This window comes from Onychomys torridus, chromosome 6 (assembly GCF_903995425.1).
Source record: "Onychomys torridus chromosome 6, mOncTor1.1, whole genome shotgun sequence".
NCBI classification, from domain to species: Eukaryota; Metazoa; Chordata; class Mammalia; order Rodentia; family Cricetidae; genus Onychomys; species Onychomys torridus.
Genome location: NC_050448.1, coordinates 110,775,539 through 110,795,801, shown reverse-complemented (window position 1 = coordinate 110,795,801; position 20,263 = coordinate 110,775,539). Strand labels below are relative to the sequence as shown.

General features: G+C 43.7%; 1 protein-coding gene across 1 annotated transcript in view; it reads left to right on the top strand.

The window, feature by feature from the left end:
- Positions 1 to 20,263, top strand: part of Nfkb1 (nuclear factor kappa B subunit 1) — a 114,103-nt gene that overhangs the window by 54,907 nt on the left and 38,933 nt on the right. The window contains exon 7 of the mRNA XM_036190118.1: positions 10,490 to 10,638. Coding sequence (XP_036046011.1) covers positions 10,490 to 10,638 — 149 coding nt within the window. The remainder of the gene's footprint in view (positions 1 to 10,489; positions 10,639 to 20,263) is intronic.

The following is a 20,263-nucleotide window of genomic DNA, read 5'->3' as shown; positions in this document are numbered from 1 at the left end:
GCCTAGCAGGGCCCCTCCCAGCAGTCTTTAGTCAGGGATCCTGGGATGTTGTCGACATCCTTTCTAAGATGCCAGGAGCTGGTCACCACCATCCACTCCCTCCTGCCTTGTTCAGTCAGGTCTTTTCACCAAGCATCTTCAGAAGGCACTGGTTCTGCATCTCTGAAATGCAGCGAGGTCCTCTTGAGGGCCGTGCTTGCTGCTCTGTACTGGCTAGAGTCTGTGTAAGAATGGCCTCCATACAATGGTTTATTGTTTTTTGTTTTTGTTTTTGTTTGTTTGTTTGTTTTCAATAAAAGCACACATGATCTTATGGCTCTAAAGTAAGGTAGGTTTATGTGAGTCTGCCATTCGGAGTGTTTATGGGAGGATTCCTGTCCAGGATTGGGGTGACATCTTAAAGGTAGGCATTTGAAAGCATCCATCTAGCTAGAGAAAACAGTACCTGTAGAAAAATCAACAGGTTCGAAATACAAATCCCACAGGTTGGATGGGGATAGTGAATAGTTTGCTGCAACAAAGTGTCCTGAAAAGGACCAAGTGAAAATATGTTTTAGAAAGAAGTAATAGAGACAAATTGTTAGACTGTATGTCTTTTTAAGAAAATGGATCTGCAGGAGAAGTTTTATTATAGTAGAAACACATTCCATTAAGCCTTTGCTTCAGGAGCATAAACCTAGTAGCTGTTGCAAAAGGGTCTCAGGATGGAAAGGCCCAGGGACAGCAGTTAGAAGAATTTTGTGATTCCTCATAAGTTAGACTTAGATTTCAAGCCAAGATGGGTAAACTGAGGCAGTGATAACAGAGAAAAGAGATGAATGCAAAGTGGGGAGCCCTTACACTGAAATTTGGCAGCAAGTGATCATGGGAGGAGATAGAAGCAGAGCACTCCCACGTGATAGGAAGGTTTGGTACAGTCACTCCGCTTAACAGGAGGCCAAGTAGGTTTGGGAAGGAGGACGATAGTCCCGCCTTGGGCACATTGAGTGGTAAACCTGTTTTAAACAACAAGGTATCCTGCTAATGGCGAGAGTGCCAGACATGCTCATCAGGGTGGTGAGAACATTGGTTTTGGGTTGGGAGGGTATTTTTTGTGTGTGTTTATTAGTGCCGATAGTGCGCACTCTGCACACTTGTGTGTGAGCGCAGGTGCCCAGGAGACCAGATCACATTGGTGCTGGAATTGCAGGTGGCTGTGAGCCTCTCAAACCAACATGGTACTAAGAACCAAATTCAGATCTCTGCAAGAGCAGTCTGAGCTCTTAACCAAGAAGCCGTCTCTCCTGCCCATAGATTTTAATCTAGTATCATATGTAGTAGATAATTCAACCCATGGTGGATGAATGTCAGAGACTAAGAACCAAGGACCATTGTTGAGACCACTCCTGGTTGGTGGGGTGTTGGGGAAGTTTGGGGTGGGGGAAGCCCTCAGTGATATGGGAGAAGGGAGGTCAGAAGAGGGATTGTGCTCCAGGGGTCGTCAGTGGGGTAAACAATAAATGACTAGTGGGTCTGGAAACATGAAGTCAGTCACAACCTTTAAGCATTTTTGATTTGAAGACTAATAGAATTAGTTAATCTTCAGAAGGCTTCAATTTGAGTTTCTGCTTGATAACTAGAGATGTTCTTGAACAATTGGTGCAGAGACCAGCATGTGAGAAAGTGTGAGTAGTCTTAAGAACCTTTCTCACTGGCTTAGAGAAAACATCAAATGAAAGAAAAAAAAAAAAAAAAACAATGGTTCTGCTTTCTTGGAGTAGCACCAGGCTGTATGTGTTTGAGTGTGTGATGGCCTTTGTACTTCCCATCATCAAGAAAGGGCTGCTGTTTTTAGAAAAAGGAAGAAAAGGGTGTGTGTCCGTAATGAAGGGAAGGGTCCTTTAGATCTCTTGTATGGGTGGAGAGTAATTCAGGGGGTTCTAGAATAAACATTAAGGGAAAGAACAAGACCATTGTTCCTGGAAAAAGGAACAGACACAGTTCTCTGAATTAGTGACCGGTCTTGAGCTTCAGTGACAGAAAGGAAAAAGATGTTTGTGGAAGAGCTTGCCTGACGAGGCTTCTCATTAAGTCACAGGAAATCCCAGCAGCAGATATCTGTGAGGGCAAGAAGAGATAAAGGAGAGTTATTTTGCATCAAGAACTGTCCTAAGCTATTTAAATGATCTCCTTTTAATCCTTGTGAAAACCTAGAGATTATGTTTTCATGTTCACATTTTTCATATGAAAAGAAGTCAAAAGTCAACTAACTTTCCCAGGGTCTGGTATCAGCTGGTAGTGGAGGGTCTCAGATTCAGAGCCAGTCTGTCTGACCCCAGCGCCTGTGTTCCTGCTGCAAGAGGGTCCATTAGTTGAGGTCTTGGAGGTACAGCTCTGTCTCACATCAGGATGAGATCTTTGGGGGAGGTACATCCGTCCACCAAAGAAAGACCCTCTAGTCTGAGGAGTAGTGAGGCCGAGAAATTGGGGTAGAACAAAATTGTGGACCCTGGCAGTCTGAGGGAAGTAAGAAAATAAGTGGATAGGAAACATGTGAGGCAGGTGCAGGAGAGAGGCCGCCTCCACAGGCCAGCAGCAGACTGGAGACAGCAGGGAGGCAAAAGAGTATCCTGGTTTTGAGGGGAGCTGTTGCCTTGCCTTGATTTTCGCAGTGGTGAGGGTCAAAGAGTCAGTGTCCCACAGCAGCTGGGATTCCTGCCCCTCGGAGGTTTCAGTACTTCCCATCTAGTGACAAGACCAGGGCCTGGCACAGGCTCAGGCTAAGGTTGTACTCTGGTGTATAATAATCATATTCTAACTTGAGGAGCTTGTGAAGAGGGTGTATTAGGACCCAGGCATCTTTTAAGGCAAAAGAAAAAATAGCACTTTAATTTCTTCCCACCTAGTACAACCCTTAATATTTTAGTAATTTGTCTTCACTAAGTAACATTTTAATACTATCTGAATTGTTATGCACCCAGTAACAAGATAATATAACAGGAATTATTCCCGGCACTAGAGAGTAGAAAGAATAAATGAAAGAAATACTTCCATTCCTATAGTTTACCATTCTTTTTGGGGGATGAAGGGGTTTTGAGACAGGGTTTCTCTGTGTAGTCCTGGCTGTCCTGGAACTCAGTCTGTAGACCAGGCTGGCCTTGAACTCATAGAGTTTTTGCCTGCTTTTGCCTCCCAAGTGCTGGGATTAAAGGTGTGCGCCACCACTGCCCAGCGGCACCACTGCCATTCTAGTGGCGAAGATAAGATCATTAACATAGGGAACGTGTTGGTATGTATTGGTTGTTAACGTATAAAGGAAAGGGCCAGGGAGATGACTCAGCAGTTGAGAGTACTGGCTGCTCTCCCAGAGGTCCAGAGTTCAATACAGGTGGTTCACAACCGTCTGTAACTGTAGTCCCATGGGATCTGGTGCCCTTTGCTGCTATGCAGATGTACATGAAGACAAAACATCCATGTATTAAATAAACATACAGAGAAAAGATGAAGCAGAGAGAGCAACAGCCGGTGGGGTGGGAAGAGTCTAGGTAGAAGAAAACTCTAAGAAGAAAGTGTGCAAAGCCTGGAGGTAGGCAGAGGATAGCAGACGTCCTGAACAGAGTCCCAGCAGAGCACACAAGTCCAGACGCTTTCTGGTAGGAGCTTACCTGGAAAGTTCCAGAACGGCAGAGTCTGATGTGGCTGCATTGGAACTACAAGAAACAAAATCCAAGAGAAAAGGAGGAGCAGATTCCCCCAGCCCTGGGGCCTCCTCAACTGCTGTAAAGGCCTTTTGAGAATAGAGAGACATTCAAATGTTTTGTTTGTTTTGTTTCTTTAACATGGAAAATTGTAATCATGTAAACACGGAATTATAGAATGAGCCCCTTGTGCTAATCACTCAGTTCCAACCATTTTCACTCTTGGAATGTTGAGCGGAGGAATGATAAGACAGCTTGACTGGACTTGAACAAAATCCCTCAGCGTAGATCCTGGGGCCAGGCTCACAGCCGAGGAGTAGCCCTGGAGATGCTGAGGACTGGGTGTATGGAGGGTTTCTTTTGACAATCTGGCTTGATATTATTTATATTCTAATTTCTTCAAAAGAAGACTTGACAAAGCATATAGAATAGTAAGAGGAGTAAACAATCAACAGGATGGTGCCAGAGAGCACTATTTATACACTTGGTTTTCTGTTTAAAATGCACTCCACTGGCAAAAGCTGGCAGAAGTGAATATTCCCAACACCGTTTATCCAGAAAACAAGCTGCTGTCCTATGTTACTTTGCAATCATAGATTACTAAGCCACAAAAGGTAAGGATTTGTCACATGTTACCAAAGCATCGGGACTTCCCTGCACCTGAGGTACTGAGGGAAGCCTGACCGCTAGACATTTACGTCTTATGAGATAAAATTGAAAATTAAAAGAAAACCAAAAAGAAAAAAGGAAGGCCCAGGGTTAAGGTATGATGATATGGAACTCTCAGAGCAGGGGTGTATGCAGCAGGGGTGTTACCTACTCTCAGAGCAGGGGTGTATGCAGGTAGAGGTGTTACCCACTCTCAGAGCAGGGTGTATGCAGGTAGAGGTGTTACCCATATTCAGAGCAGGGGTGTATGCAGGTAGAGGTGTTGCCCACTCTCAGAGCAGGGGTGTATGCAGGTAGAGTGTTGCCCACTCTCAGAGCAGGGGTGTATACAGGTAGAGGCCTAACCCACTTTCAAGCGGGGATATATGCAAGGCGAGGTGTTATTTGCCTGCTCTGGGGGAGACCCTCCCATCTGAGTGGTGGTTTGCATTCTGGTCCCAGCCTGAGTCTTGAGCTACATGTGCTGTTGGTCACTGTAGTGGGGAGTGTTAGGAATAGTACAAATCCTTGACTCCTGCTAGAGAAACAAGTGTGCCATTAACAGTGAGTGAATCAAAGAGGTTTTCATGCATCCCATCCCCTGCTTACAATACTACACCAATATTCAAGAGGGCTAAGAATGAATTCCACAGTGCTCTGCATCTTGGCCCTCTCTCAGACGGTTACATCACCTGTTGTTCAGTCTGTCTAAACTTGTTTTTTATCTGCAAGACGGTGCTACTAGTTCCAGCCCCGCCTATCTCGGGGTCATCAGAAGGCCCAGATGACCTCCACAGATGAGAAGGAAGGGAAGAAAAAACATCTTGGTGCCAGACACTGTGCAGGCCTCATAACAGGCTGCCAACAAATGTAGACACAAAGCATGAGGTTCAGAAGTTACCCAATTCATGTAAGATTGTTGGGAGGAGGCAGAGCTGGGGTTTGCCCCTGGATTAATGCACTCAGCATCCCCTGTCTTATCGAGAAAAGACCGACTTAGCACTTTCTGTGCCGGTAGCCGGGATCTCATTAGTGAGCTTTGATCTCTGCTTCCTGGTTACACAAATAAATAATAGAGAACAGTAAACTGATTGCCTGTCCTCCTTGGGAGGGTATATACTTTAAAAATAATCTCCTATTCTCTCTCTCCTCCCCCTTCCCTCCCTCCCTCCCTCCCTCATTCTCTCCCTCTTTATAATTTGATTTCCATGGGAAGAGTAAGTGTCATTGTTTAATGATACCAGTAGAATTTTTTTTTCTTTAAATGGAAGAGACTTGCAGGAAGACAAGATAACTTTTGACCCTTCTTCTCACATCTGACTCTGAGGCCTTTCTCACAATCCACATCAGCAGTGCCAGTGAGCAGGCGATTCTGTGACCGCCATGTGCCTGTGCCAATAGGCAAACAGAGCCATAGAACACTGAAGGAAGTTAGACACAGGAAAATCACTGAGCCAGGTGCAGTGGAAATGTGAATCAACTTGAGGGTGGGGGTGGGGGAAGACCGGAGTTCAGGAAACTGCCAAGTTACTCCAGTCATAGGAACCAGGCGGTGCACTTCAGCTTGCCCACTCTGGGCTCTTCCCTAGTGGCATGGGGTACCACTACTGACCCCACATGGCTGTTGTAGGGATTGTTCCCTCCCCTTCCATAGATAGAAGTTAGGAAGCAGATATATACATGCTCTGAGAAATTAACAAGCAAGCGAAGTAAGACATTGTTAACACTTCCTTGCCAGTTACGTATCATTTCCCCACCCTGTGCCCTCCGGTCATTTTCAAAACAAGGACAGTAGTGGAATCTGATAGGCTAACACCATGAGGAAGGTGTTATGGAAGATTCAGGGTTGGTCTTCTCTCAAAGAATGGGTACCATTCTCAGAGGGAAGAAGAGACATGACTATTGGTGAAACTTTTGATGGACTGCCTGCCTGTGGGGTGGAATGAGTAAGGCCAGGCCGGGAGTCAGGAGGACTGGGAAAGCACTGTGCATGCTCTCCCCAGCCAAGAATGCCCTCCTCCCCCAGCCCTCTGCTCCCCTCTACCTTCAGATCTCCATCCTCCTTAGTTGTGCTGGAAGCTTTCTCTCACTTCCTGACCATGTCAAAACCCTATTAGACATTCCTTCTGATGAGTTCTCCAGTTAGGTTTACATGTATTAGTGTCTGCCCCAGGTTTAATCCCCGTGAGAGTAGAGGGTCAGGCTTGTTGGGAGCTAAGTGCAGCCTGCCCTCCCTGACCTACAGTGTGGAACCCTTAGGGGCTTTACAAACATGCACACAAGAAACTGGTGAACTTTAGTTCTAGTGAAATGATGGACTAGATAGGAGATAAATTATCTCTGGGTTGTTGATCCCATGTTGTATTCACTCATTCAATCTTAAAGCAATCCTGTGATCGTGCGATTTTGGTTGGATTTTAAAGGTGGAGAAGCTGACACTTGGGAATGTTAAGTGTCACTCACCAGCAGCTGGGGGATTTGAACCTGACTTTCAGAGCTCTTAACCATGCCATTTTGTGTGGTAGAGAGTAAAGTCGGGTTCACAAGCAGAGTTGGGACACTGAGGATATTCCCTTTCCCATTCATAATCACCACCATCATCATCGTGAAAGAAAACCTAAGCAGAAAAGAATGATTTTATGTGATGTCTTACCTTTATGCTGCTTCTACTTTCTGTCAAAGTGCTTTCGCCAAATTTGCCCAGAGAGCAAACTGGACTTTTAAAACTCTGATTCTAAAATAATTCTAGACCACTGGGCTCTTCTTACCCTTTGAAGAAGCAGCATGTGCTTTTCCACGGTTGGGTGGGGTTATTTTAGGCCAAAGTGCATGATTAACTAAGATGAAAATACCTGAGCCCATGGCTTCTAGTTCCAAAAGCAGCTCTGACCTGTGGACCCAGAACTTCTAGAAGAATCTTCAGTTTTGTCTGGGAGGCCAAGAAGTCTGGTTGTCCCCAAGAATGGCAGCTGCCACTAGAACAGCATAGTATTTTCTAGAAAAATAAAACACAGCAATATGGGAAAAGACTTCTCCTAGGAGGAGAAGTGGGCCACGTATTTTCCAGCCACTCGCTTCCTCAAGGTCACCCTGGTCAGCTAATATTCCAGGCCCCATAAGTAGAGGAGTGCCAACATAATGACTAAGATGGCCCTTCTCTGTCATCTGCTGCACACTGCCGGAAGGACTTGCAAGCTTTAGTGCATGTATCCCTCACCACAACTCCTTGCGCATTATTATCCATTGACCAGATAAGGAGACCAAGCAAGGTCACACAGCCTCAAGTGTGGACTGCCCCGGACCCAGCCGGCCTGTCCCTGAAGTCCATGCTCTTCCCATTCTCCTGAGCAGCTGACCAGGCAGGGTGGCACCTTTGTCTTCCTGCCTGTGGTTGAATGCCTGCCATGTATTTAAGAATATGGTCAGACTCTCAGAAAGACCTTGCTAACAGATACCGTTGCCCTCTGTAAACTTTATTTTCAAGAGACTATTCTGTGGAGAATTTAATATTTTCATTGTCTTCATAGAATAAATTCCTAAACTCTTAGCAAACACCTCTTGGTCACCATGGCATCATAAATAATGGTTCTCTCAAGTTGTCATGTCAAGGTTTGCTTGTGCCATATAGCTGTCCCCACACTTCAGGTTCTCTCTGTCTCTCTCTCTCTGTCTCTCTCTGTGTGTCTGTCTCTGTCTGTCTCTCTGTCTCCCTCTGTCTCTCTGTCTCTGTCTCTCTCTCTGACAGTATCTTGGAAAGTACAGAAAGGACAGGGACCTCCCTCTTCTTATTCTGTGGTCTGTGTAAAAACCAAATGATGCCTGCCATCCTGACTTGGACTTTTTCAGTAGGATCAAACAGCACATTAGTCACTGGCAGATCTTTCAGGTTCCTTACCTCAGAGTCTTCCCAGTTCCTCATTCTTGCCATCCACCCTGAAGTCAGTAGTGAGAAAAACAAGTGAACACCCCCCCCCCCCCCCCCCCCCCCCCCCCCCCGCCCAGCTCTCCATCAGTGCCAGTGACTGACTACTACCCCATCATGGTAGCATCAGACGGTTCAGAGTCCAAAGTGACTGGCCTTCCTCACTGAGCTCGTTCTGCCTAAGTGGAAAGCTAGCCTGATTTCCCCCAAGTGAAGCGTGTCCTCCAGCCTTGCTCTGCTTCATTCCTGTGCACAGTGTCAGTGAGAAGTGACATCACTTGTTTACTTAGTGCTCCTCTGTTGAGCATTAGCAGATCGATTGCAGATACGATCACCCAGAGCTGGCATCAGCAATTCAGGGACTGTGGAGGGGTAACAGTCACCCTCGGAACAAACCCAGACTTTATTCTTTGTCCTACACTTAAATGGGAAGGCCTTCAGCCTGTTAGGAGAAACCACTTGCCAAACTCACTTTGAGAGCTTGAAGTGCTGTGCCGAAGAAACCGTTCCATGCTTTGGGGTAGGGAGGGCTAAAGTTAATGCAACCTTCCTTTGAATTGGCTTGCTCTACAGCTGTATGAAGGCTGTCTTGCAGAGAGCCTTGCCCCTGGGGAAGGAGCATGTCTGGGTCTATTCCATAGCTGACAAGCAATTTGCACAGAGTTAAAGCGCATTTGGCCCATGGTTCGCTTCAACCATGGTTCAAGCTGGCAGGCTTCAGATTAGGCAGCCATATCTGGTGGGAATTCTCTGCAGTCCCAGGACAAGACAGGAAATTACGTAACATGACAGGCCAACCTGGCTTAAGTGTCTCTTCCTCTTTGTGTAAGTCACAGCTCCATTGGATGAGGGACTGGCCATTATGACATATTTGACTTTACCTCCTACAGATCCACTCCTAGACACTGTAACTGGATTAAGTTTAGAGGCCCAAAATATTTCATGAGTTTTTGGGTGGATTCAGAAGCAAACCATTATAATGCTGCATCAGGGCTCAGTCAGTGAGGCCTTTGAGGAGGCAGCTGCCTAGCTGGTTAGAGAACAGACCATTGTTCAGAGCTACAGTATCTCTTCTCCATAGCCTCTGGGGAATAATACCAGCAGCAATCAACATCTCAGCTCTGACAATCAAAGGTTCCATTGGGGGAAATCCATATAGAGAAAAAATTCTACAGAGCCCTGCCTCAGTGGAGTCCGGACCCAGCTGATGGTGATATTAGAAGTCAGCTGGCTGAGGAAGGCTGTGTGTCTTTATAAGAAGCTGCATTAGCAGATGCAGGCACTTCACGTTTATGTCGGAAGGACTTCCAGAGATGCCATGCATTTCCAACAATAGGTGGGATTTGGGGCAGCTTCCGACATAGTAGAGTTCAGAAGGGGAAATGATGCCACCGAGCTTTTGTATTGGTGTGATTTTCATGTTGGGTCATCTTGGAGGAAAGGATCTGTGCTGTGGAAGTCTGCATGGTCAACTAGACAAGAAAGAATGCCTAGTCTCTCCTGTTATTTCCTCTTCATTGCTGCTCTCATCATGTTAAAGATGCACAAGTAAAAAATTACCTTATATAGAAAATTAACTATGTAAAATAAGAGCTGAACAACCAGAGGTGAAACCTAAGACTTTTCAGTTAGGGAGCTTGTTCTTTTAAGAACTTAAGAGGTCTAACATCTACAGTGTGAGTGACAGAGTCTATGGCTGAGGAAACTATTGAAGACTAGTTGGGTGTCCTATTAGGTGACTGTAAGCCACGCCCTGGGTTTGTATAGTTAAAACCAGCCTTCAGAGCTAAGGCCCTGAACAACTTCCTTCCTGGCTTAATTACATGGCAAGGAGTTGGGATACACTCTTGTGTCCATCTCCCTTACGTCATCAGTCATCCATTCTCTCATGCACAGCTTTCCCAGTTTTTGTCTCCCAAAAACTGTGACAAGGATACAGAGAAAAACAGAGTGTTGGTTAGTAAGGAGGGACTACTTAAGGACTCATGTGTTAGTCCAGTCTATTGATGCATACTGTGTTTAAGTGACTTGCTTCCTGGATATATAGTCTTACCACATAAAACAACTCCCATTAACATTTTGATTTATTTTCATCCTGTCATGTGTTCATAATATATTTTTAAGTTGAGCTATAGTCACGTATGTATACATTTGCAAAATTTTATATTGTATTTATGCTCACTGGTTCCATTTTACAGTAAGGTCAAATATACTAACTGTTTAAAATGTGCTTCTCATATAGATATGCAACTATGTGGGACCTGCAAAGGTTATTGTTCAGTTGGTCACAAATGGAAAAAATATCCACCTGCACGCCCACAGCTTGGTGGGAAAACACTGTGAGGACGGGATCTGCACTGTGGTAGCTGGACCCAAGGACATGGTGGTTGGGTAAGTGGGGGAATGTGGTGCTGAGGGAGATGAGCTAGTAGAACATGAAACACATGGATGTGAAATCAGTAAGCCCTTCTCCACTACTGACCTGTGCAAGGCCTGAGAGCGTCTCAAAACACACAAACATAGGAAGCCAGGAGAGTGTGTGGGATCTCATTTGAACCCCAAGGAAAAGGAGGTGACCAGATACCTGCACTGCCTAAGATAATCCTTGCATCTGTAGTCTTGGCCTCTCAGGGGTGGGTAGTTCAGTATGGATGATGTTATAATTATAGGCACTTGACCCAAGAGCATTTTCAATATCTTTGTACTACTTACAATAGTATTTTTCTTCTCCTGGAAATAATAAAGACAAAAAACAACAGCAACAACAAAAGTCACCACCTTGCCAGGCGGTGGTGGTGCACGCCTTTAGTCCCAGCACTCGGGAGGCAGAGGCAGGTGGATCTCTGTGAGTTCGAGGCCAGCCTGGTCTACAAAGCAAGTTCCAGGAAAGGCACAAAGCTACACAGAGAAACCTTGTCTCGAAAAACCAAAAAAATAAAAAATAAAAAAAATCACCACCTTAACTGTGCAGAAATGGTTACCTTATAGATGCTTTGTGCTTCTTTGGAGCAAGGTCTCCAATCTGTGGTCTAAACTTGCCTTGAATTCACGACTACCTTCTCTGTCTCCCAAGTGTTCAAACAGGGCTTAGATACATGCACCACCACAACCAGCTCTGAGTTTTATCTATTTGTGATTCCCTTAATAGATTTCTAGTGGGAACATTTGAGACATGAAGCAGATAAGTAAATATTGTTTCAACTCTGTGCTACTTAAAAAGTATGCAAATTGAGTAACCAAGAAATGCAAATTGGTTTGAGCATTCATTAGATCTGTAATGTAAGTAGGAATTAGTGTATTCATTCAAGGTCAGTCAAATAAGACAATTTTTAATGAATGAAACTTTATAGAAATAATTTCTTTTCAAAAGAATCAAGAATGCCTTTAATCCCAGCACTCAGGAGACAGAAGCAGGCAGATCTCTGTGAGTTCAAGGCCAGCCTGGGCTACAGAGTGAGTTCCAGGACAGGCACCAAAGCTACACAGAGAAACACTGTCTCAAAAAAAAAAAAAAAAAAGAATTAAGAAATACTCAATAAGATATAATTATGGGCTGAGAGTTAAAGAGCTTATTGAGCAAGTGTGCTGATCCAGGTTCAAATCCCCTGACCGCACATAAAAGCCCATTGCAGAGCCTCAAGATTAGTAACCCCAGCTCCTGAAGGGTAATGGGAGGCAGAGACGGGAAACTGTCTGGAATCCCATGCACAGGCCTGCCTGGTGCAGTGGACAAACAGCAAACACTCCATCTCAAGCCTGAAGTTGTTCTCTGGCCTCTACATGCACACCATAGCACATACACACCCACATTCACACACACCCAAATGTGTGCACACATAAAATAAAGACATCTATTATGCTAAGGTTTTCTATGTCATTGTCCTGAAACACTAAAATAGCACACAATATAGTAACTTAGCCAAGAGTGAAAATTGATGTAAGCATTCAATCATCTCAGAAACAGAGGACTCCTACTTTGGGAATTCTTAAAAACCAAAGATAAGGGCCAATCCAGTAACTCCGGGGGTAAGTGCACTTTCCACCAAGTCTGACACCCTGAATTTAACTCCTATAACCCACGTGGTTGGAGAGAACCAAATTCCAGATTATCCTCTGACTTCCACATGTAGCAAAGGGTTATGCATGCAGCACACACACAAATAAGTAAAATGTAATTAAAAAATTTTAATAAAAATAATAGTTGTCTTAGTTAGGGTTTCTGTTGCTGTAAAGAGACACCATGACCACAGCAACTTTTATAAAAGGAAACATTTAATTTGGGTGCTTACAATTTCAGAGGTTTAGTCTATTATCATCATGGTAGGAAGCATGGCAGCATGCAGGCAGACATGGTGCTGAAGAAGGAGCTGCGAGTTCTACATCTTGACTTTCAGGCAACAGGAGTGAACTGTGTCACTGGGCATAGCTTGAGCATATGTGAGACCACAAAGCTCACCCCAACAGTAACACACTTCCTCCAACAAGGCCACGCTTCCTAATAGTGCCACTCCCTTTGGGGCCCATTTTCTTTCAAACCACCACAATCATTAATTAAAATAATTTTTAAAAACAAAAGATGAAAGCTGGGGAGATGGGTCAGTGGGTTAAGTTTTTTCAGTACAAATTCCAGGACCTGAGTTCATATCTCCAGCACCTGTTATTGTTTTGGGCTCTTTTGGGGGGGCCTGCCACCCAGCTACAAAACAAATCACACGCAAAGGCTTATTCTTACTTATGAATGCCTGGCCTTTGCTTGGCTCAGTGTTTAGCCAGCTTTCCTTAAATTAACCCGTCTATCTTTTGCCTCTGGGCTTTTCCCATTCTCTTATTTCTGTAAATCTTACTCTTACTCCATGACTTGCTGGTTGTGTAGCTGGGTGGCTGGCCCGACATCCACCCTTTCTCTGACTCTAAATCTTAGATCTCTCCTTCCAGTTTTCTCCTTCTATATATACTCTCTACCTGCCAGCCCCGCCCATCCTTTCTCCTAACTTCCTATTGGCCAGTTCTTTATTAGACCACCAGGTTTTTACACAGGCAAAGTAACACAGCTTCACAGAGTTAAACAAATGCAACATAAGCAAAAGTAACACCCCTTCAAGTAATATTCTACTACAAGCACCTACATAAAAAGTCAGGTGTAGAAAACAAAAAATAAATTAATTAAATAAAAATAGGAAAAGGCTGGGCATGGTGGTACACACCTTTTGTCCCAGCACTCAGGAGACACAGGCAGGTGGATCTCTGAGTTTGAGGCTAGCCTGGTCTATAAAGCGAGTTCCAAAACAGCCTAAACTACACAGAGAGACACTGTCTCACCAACCCCTTACCCCTGGGGGGGGGGGAAAGCCAGGTGTAGTGATGCACCTGGAGCCCCAATGCCGGGGTGGCGGGGAACAACAGACAAGCAGATTCTTGGGACTCACAAGTCAGCTAGTCTAGCCAGTTAGTGAACACTAGGTCCAGTGAGTAACCCTGTCTCAAAAAAATGAGGTGGAGAAGTGATTGAGGAAAATTTCCTGCCATCACCCTGTGGCCTCTGTGCTTGCATGCAGACACACTTTTTGTTAATTTTATTTAATTATGTGTAACATCAATCAGAGTTTTCTAATCCTAGTTTAAGTGATGTCTGCTAAAAGCCCAGCATACGTGGGCTTTTTATGCAAAGAAAGGAATTGCTTAATCACCTGTGATGGAGTTCCGTTGTTTTGAGTTACTTGTTCTTGGGAAGTACAGACGGCTTTCATGTTCCTGGGCATTTCTTTGTTTGACTGTGAAGACGTTCAAGTGTGGACAACCTAGAGAGAAGGAGCTTTCCTCTAAGTCACTAAAACCTGATGCTTTTTGATGTTGGGGGGAAGTATCTGAATTAAAGGGAGAAGCTTAAGTTGATTCTTGTGTAACTTGTCTCAACATCTCCTGCAAGGGCTGTCTGTCCTGCTTCTTGGTCTTTGAATTTGGTTCCCTTCCAGCTCCTGCCTGGCTTGTGAGCAAGGTGAAATGCAGGGTTATTGTCAGTTTCAGACAACTGGTCAGTTAGTGTTTCTGCTGACTTTACCACAGCGTTGCCCTTCAAAGCACTGGTGCTCTTTTGGTCTTGTTTAACCCATCTTACAATTGCATGTTTTTGAGGAAATTACACATGGAATTCTCTATTAGTAATATTAATTATTATAAAACTTCCAGTATGTAGTCTGCATACTGTTGTGTCTCTGTATTGGTTTAATAATCTTTCATGATTTTATAAGAAATTACCGGTGGCTGTCTCTAGCTCAGTGGTAGAGGGCCTGCCTAGCGTGCACAAGGCCCTGGGTTGATCCCCAGCAGCAGCACCAATAAAAAGAACTAATGGGTCTTTACGCTAGAGCCTAGGCTAGCAATGGTGGAGTAAATTCTGCATCTGTAAGCAGAGTGAGGTGGCCCTTCAGTGTCTGGTAGTACAGTGGGGTATGTGGCTCTGGAGTTGAGAGTGCTCATCATTCATTCATTTAGCAAACATTTTCAGCTTCTCATCCCTGTGGTTTTAGTTAGTTGTAGCTGGATGGGATTTTCCAATTTTAGAAAACTTCTCTGCGAGATGTCTTCAAGGAGTTGCCACCAGAGTGATAATGAGCTTTTCTCATTGTAGAGTGTCTCTACTCACTTCTACATTTGCTATTTAGCTGAGAAAATCCTGCTCACAGTATTCCCCAGAAACACCATTTTCCTTCATGATTCATGCACCTCTATGTCTCTGAGTTTCTAACATCAGACCCATATCTTACTTTTTCTTTCTTTTTTTGTGGGTGTAAAAACAGCATGCTAGTAGCCTGGAAGTCAGAATCCTACTTACACTTCTGTCACTGTGCTCAAAAGAAATGGGGACAAGTTACATGACTTTGGAGGCTTGAATTTCTTTGCTTACAAAATCAGAAAGACACACTCTGTCTCCAGGCACTTTCTCTCTATAACATTCTAGACCAAGCCAACATTAGCTAATGCTATAAAATAGCGTGAGTAAACTTGCCACTATCTTTCTATGGTATGACATCGATTAGTTTCTGTAGTCCTGACTTGTAGGCAAGAAATTTAGGAAGGCAGCCAAAGTTATTTCTTAGACTTGTCAATACTAGAAATAGAGTAAAGATAACCTGTTTTCAGTAATACAGATTAGACTGAGTATAGGTTCACAAGCAAGGCACCGGTCCAAAACATCAAGATAAGTAAAAATGACACCAAGAAGAAACATAGCTGTGAATGCATCAAAACCAGAAGAATCCCCTTTATTTACAGTCTTTCACAATTCTTAGTTTGAATTCTCAATGAGTTTAGTCAAAATTATTTTATCAATATTAAAACATTCATCTTTTAAGTTTTGATTATGGATTTAATGATTTTAACATTAGGCTTATTCTTTTAAAATTTTTAGTTAGCTTTCACTGGTCCTCTAGTTTCTTATTTCTTTATCTAAACTTCACTTTCTTAATAATAAATAGTCCTATTTGGTATTTTACTTTGACCTAGAATGTTAATTTTTTTGGCAACATCCTAGTTCTTTGAAATTTTTCATTCAGTGGAAAAATGTCTGTGCTTTTCTACTTTTTGTGGGCCATGTTCACCAACAGTCACCACACCCTGTTTGTTTCCTGGCAACCTGGTTTGAAAGAGTTGTACAGTTCTTTTTTTTTTTTTTTCCCCACAACTAATTTATAGAGCTGTATCAGTTGGTAAGCACTAGTGCAGCGGTTCTCAACCTGTGGGTTGTGACCCCTTTGGGATCACCTAAGACCATCAGAAAACACAGATGTTTACATCACAATTCATAACAGTAGCTAAATTACAGTTATGAAGTAGCAACAAAATAATCTTATGGTTGGGGGTCACCACAACATGAGGAACTGTATTAAAGGGTTGCAGCATTAGGAAAGTTGGGAACCACTGCTCTAGAGACTGTATAAATGTTAAAAACACAAAGGAGAACCTTCAGTCCCCCTTAGGGGAACGGCTACATTCAAGTACTATTTTAGAGGTCCAGACTAATTGAGATTGGTCATTTCGTGTGGCTAAACATTGTCCCCCAGGAGAGGCACTGACTGGAGAAGACTGGCCAGATGTGGACTTAGGTTAGAAGTGTTCCATTCCAAGTTGGGGTCCGCACTGTGAGTTAGGGGCTGCTTTTGAATCCTGTGAAATGAAGGACTAAAGTCTTGAAACAACAAATACTAAAGAGGGGCCACGTGTGAGCCCCAACCCAGTGTCAGGGATTCAGACACATCAGGACTTCAGAAATAGCTCCAGATGACGAGGAAGATGAAGACAGCTGGCCGACTGCTTCATGTTGATTGTGGCTACAGGGTCAAGTCAGCCTGGGTCACTTGAGTAAGACTGATACCAGCCTCCATCCAGGAGAGTTTGATTTCACAGAGCAGTGTAAGGCCACGTTCTCCAGTGTCAGCATTCCTCAGAATTAGCTGAAGGGCTGGTTAAATCCCTTTGTTTGATCAGTAGGTTTGTATCAAACCCCCATATTTTTAGTATGTTCTAAAATAATGATGTTGCTGGTCTGAAGACTCTCATGTTAGAAAAACAAGAGTAAGAAGCAAGGTTGTGGCTCTAGCCCTTTCGTTAGCGGGTGTGGCCTTTCTGTTTTAAAATGTCGTGGCTGCAGTATCCACCCTTTCACATGTTCATTTCTGTGACTTTTGGTAATCATATGGCCACTACCATCAGGTATGCAATGGTTCCTGACCCCAGAATCTCCTCATGCCTCTTAGTAGCCAACTCTTCCCTCCACTCGAGGCCCTTGAGAATACTGATGAGTTTTCTTTAAATATAGTTTCGCCTTTCCAGAATTGCATGCAGTAGAATCATACAGCATCCAGCCTTTTAAAGCCTGCCTCCCTCCACTCAGCATCGTGCACTGAAGTCCTCCATGTTACTACATGTGTCTGCTCTTGCTTCCTTCCAGTTTCTCTGTGGTAATGCATTGTACTGATGCCTACAGCTTGTTATCCATTCATCTGTTCAAGGACATGACGTGCTTTGTATGTGAGCAGAAGTTTTCATTTCTCTTGGCTAAACATTGAGGAACAGAATGACAAGGACACAGGCTGCTAAAGCAGTATTTACAAGAAAGTGCCACGTCGTTTTCTAAAGTGGCTAAAGCATTGTATGTTCCTTATGTGCCCATATTTATAATACTAATAAAATCTACTCTTGTTTTCTTTGACATTTTATTGCAAATTTTTCAAGGATTTTTGAAGTCAAAGAATATCAGAATGAGCTACTATTATGCCCTAAACCAGAATCAACAACTAATTATTTCATTTCCAAACTTTATTAAATACATTCTTACTTGGATATCTTTTGACTATGAATATCTAATTCCATCATAATAGGAGGATATTTTATATAATTTGTGTCATTTTAAATTTACTGATGCCTGTTTTATGGCTGAGATAACAACCACTGTTACTCTAAAAGCATGCCCACTCTTGCCTAGTAGAGTAGATGGTCGGTAAATGTCAGTTGGGTCCAGATGTTTGAGTGTCATCCTAGCCTTATGTCCCTATGGCTTTTTGTCTATTAGTTCTAGAAGTTCCCAAGAGAGGAATGTTGAAATCACTGATAGATTTATAGATAGGTCTATTTTCCTTTCGTTCTTGTGAAATTTTTACCTCCCATAATGTGGAGCTTTCTATATCAGGTGCATAAATATTTAGGATTTTTGCTCTCTCTTCGTGAGTTGATGTATTTGAAGAAATATTCTTCTTTCTTCCTTGGTAATGTCATTTATTCTAAAAATCTACCTTGGCTGATAATATACTTAGCATGATCTCACTGTGTGTCGGATTTTATGTGTTGTATGTATGTGAGCCTAAGAGCAGCATACTTTCACTCCCTGCTCCAGGTTTTCTGCTGTCTTGTCATATATTTTACATCTAATGCTTTATAAATTCCACAATATATTTGTTTTGTGGGGTTTGTTTGTTTGTTTGTTTGCCCTAGACAGGAAAATAATTTTTAAGTAAATTGCATAAACTCGGGGACTTGAACTTGTATTTCACGCACCAGAATTTGCACTGCTCTTCGTCCTGGTTTGCAGGTCAGGGTCTCTATCTGGTCCCATCTTCTGCTTGTATCACTTCCTTTAACTTTCCTCGTACTGCTGATCTGATGCTGATGAGCTCGATTCGTTTTTTGTCTAAGAAGTCCTCTCTTCATCCTCGCTGTTCAAAGGTGGTTTTTGAAGAGCAGAGGATTCTGAGTTGACAGTGTGTTCTTTCATGTCCTGGTTTTAGGCTGATTCACCGTCTGAGGACTTGACCTGTTTCCAACAGGAGCTTCCCTGTCCATCCATCTTGCCTGGTTAGCTGTTTGCAATGTTTCTAGTACTGTTTCTGACCTCTCTTCACCCATAGTTGTAAGCAGCGAAGAGGGTTTTGAAGGACTTAAGTATAGTTTCATAGTTTTCTTCATAAACTTTAGCTTCTTAGGATTCCATTTTTATTAAATCTTAAAACTTTCCAACTGTTAAATTTTCTGTCCACTGCTTTTCTGTCTGTGACCCTCCTCGCTGTCCTCCTGTTCTCTCTCTCTCTCTCTCTCTCTCTCTCTCTCTCTCTCTCTCTCTCTGTCTTTCAGACTAGGGTTGAGTTGGCACTATTACTGAGGAAGTACCCTCTGAATTTTCAATCTGATGCTTCGTGTATTTTGAGGCTTCTTGAACTGGTCCAGCCCTGTGGGTCTACGAGAACAGTAGCTCTCTCCAGCCTTAGAGGGCTTTCTCACAAACGTCAATGGCCAGCTAAAGGTATGCCTGGAGCTCTGGGTATATAAATCCTAGTCTCTATTTACCTCAAGTCCTTCCTGTCTCTGCAACTGCAGAACACTGGGCTTCCTATCCTGTAGCCCAGTTAATTGGTTATTAAGCCAGGGAATTGTAAGAGTCACTTTATTTATTTTTCTTTTCTTAAGGATCACTGTTCCATGTCACCTGTTCCCCAAAGCCTGAGGGTCCATCTAGATCTGTATTACTCCACTGTGGACTGTGGCAGTGCACTGACTTGTGTATTGTTTACTAGGGTAACTCCTTCCATCATGGTTGACATATTAAATAAGGATGATCCTTTCTCCAGATGTGAAGTTAGGTTAACATAGGAGTGCACTGTGGAGAGAATGTGAAGTGTAACTGAGGTGCTGGTCACTGATGTTTCCAGATGATCCTGTCCTCCTAGCGGGGGGATGGTCTGCAGAGAAGGAGACCCAAAAGAGCAGACATGAGAGCTATTGCTCTCCGAGGCCTGCCTGGACCTGCAAGCACATCAGCAGGCCCTGTGCTCAGCAAGCATTCGCTGAGCACTCACATGCCCGCCGTATTCTAGAGCTGGAGATCTCTGTCCTGGAGGAGCTTTGTAAATCCGGCACATTTGCTTCTCTGAATGTCCGTGTCACTCACTCCACATCTGGGCTGCTGTGTCTGTTCGTTCTGTCTTCACTTCTCTTTTCTTTCTCTAGTTTCCATGACCTTTGCACAGTAGCTTGTTCTTATTTGTGCAGGCGAGTTGTCCTTTCTCTTTTATTGGAATTTTGTATTACATTTAGCATATGTGTTTGTGTGTGTTTCTGCCTGTCTGTTTCTGTGTGTTTGTCATGGGGGAGGCTGTGTCTGTCTGTCTGTCTGTCTGTCTGTCTGTCAGTGTCAGAAGACAGAAAACAACTTGTGGGAGTTGCTTCCATCCTCCTACTGTATCGGTTCTAGAGACTGAGCTCATGTCATCGAGCTCGGCAGCATGCGGCCTTACTGACTTGGCCATCTCACTGGCCCGTGTCTCTTTCTTCTACTGATACTTATTTTCCTTTCAGAGTAAAAGTTCTTACAAACATCTCTATGCTGTGAGAGACCTGGGCCCTGCACTTTCCCCTTGGAACTTGTCTGTCACCTCTGAGTCTGCTCCTTTCCCTCAGCCCACATGCTGCCTCTCAGCCCGTGTTGAAAACACCAGAGTGGACTGCCTTGGGGTCTTCACCTGCACTC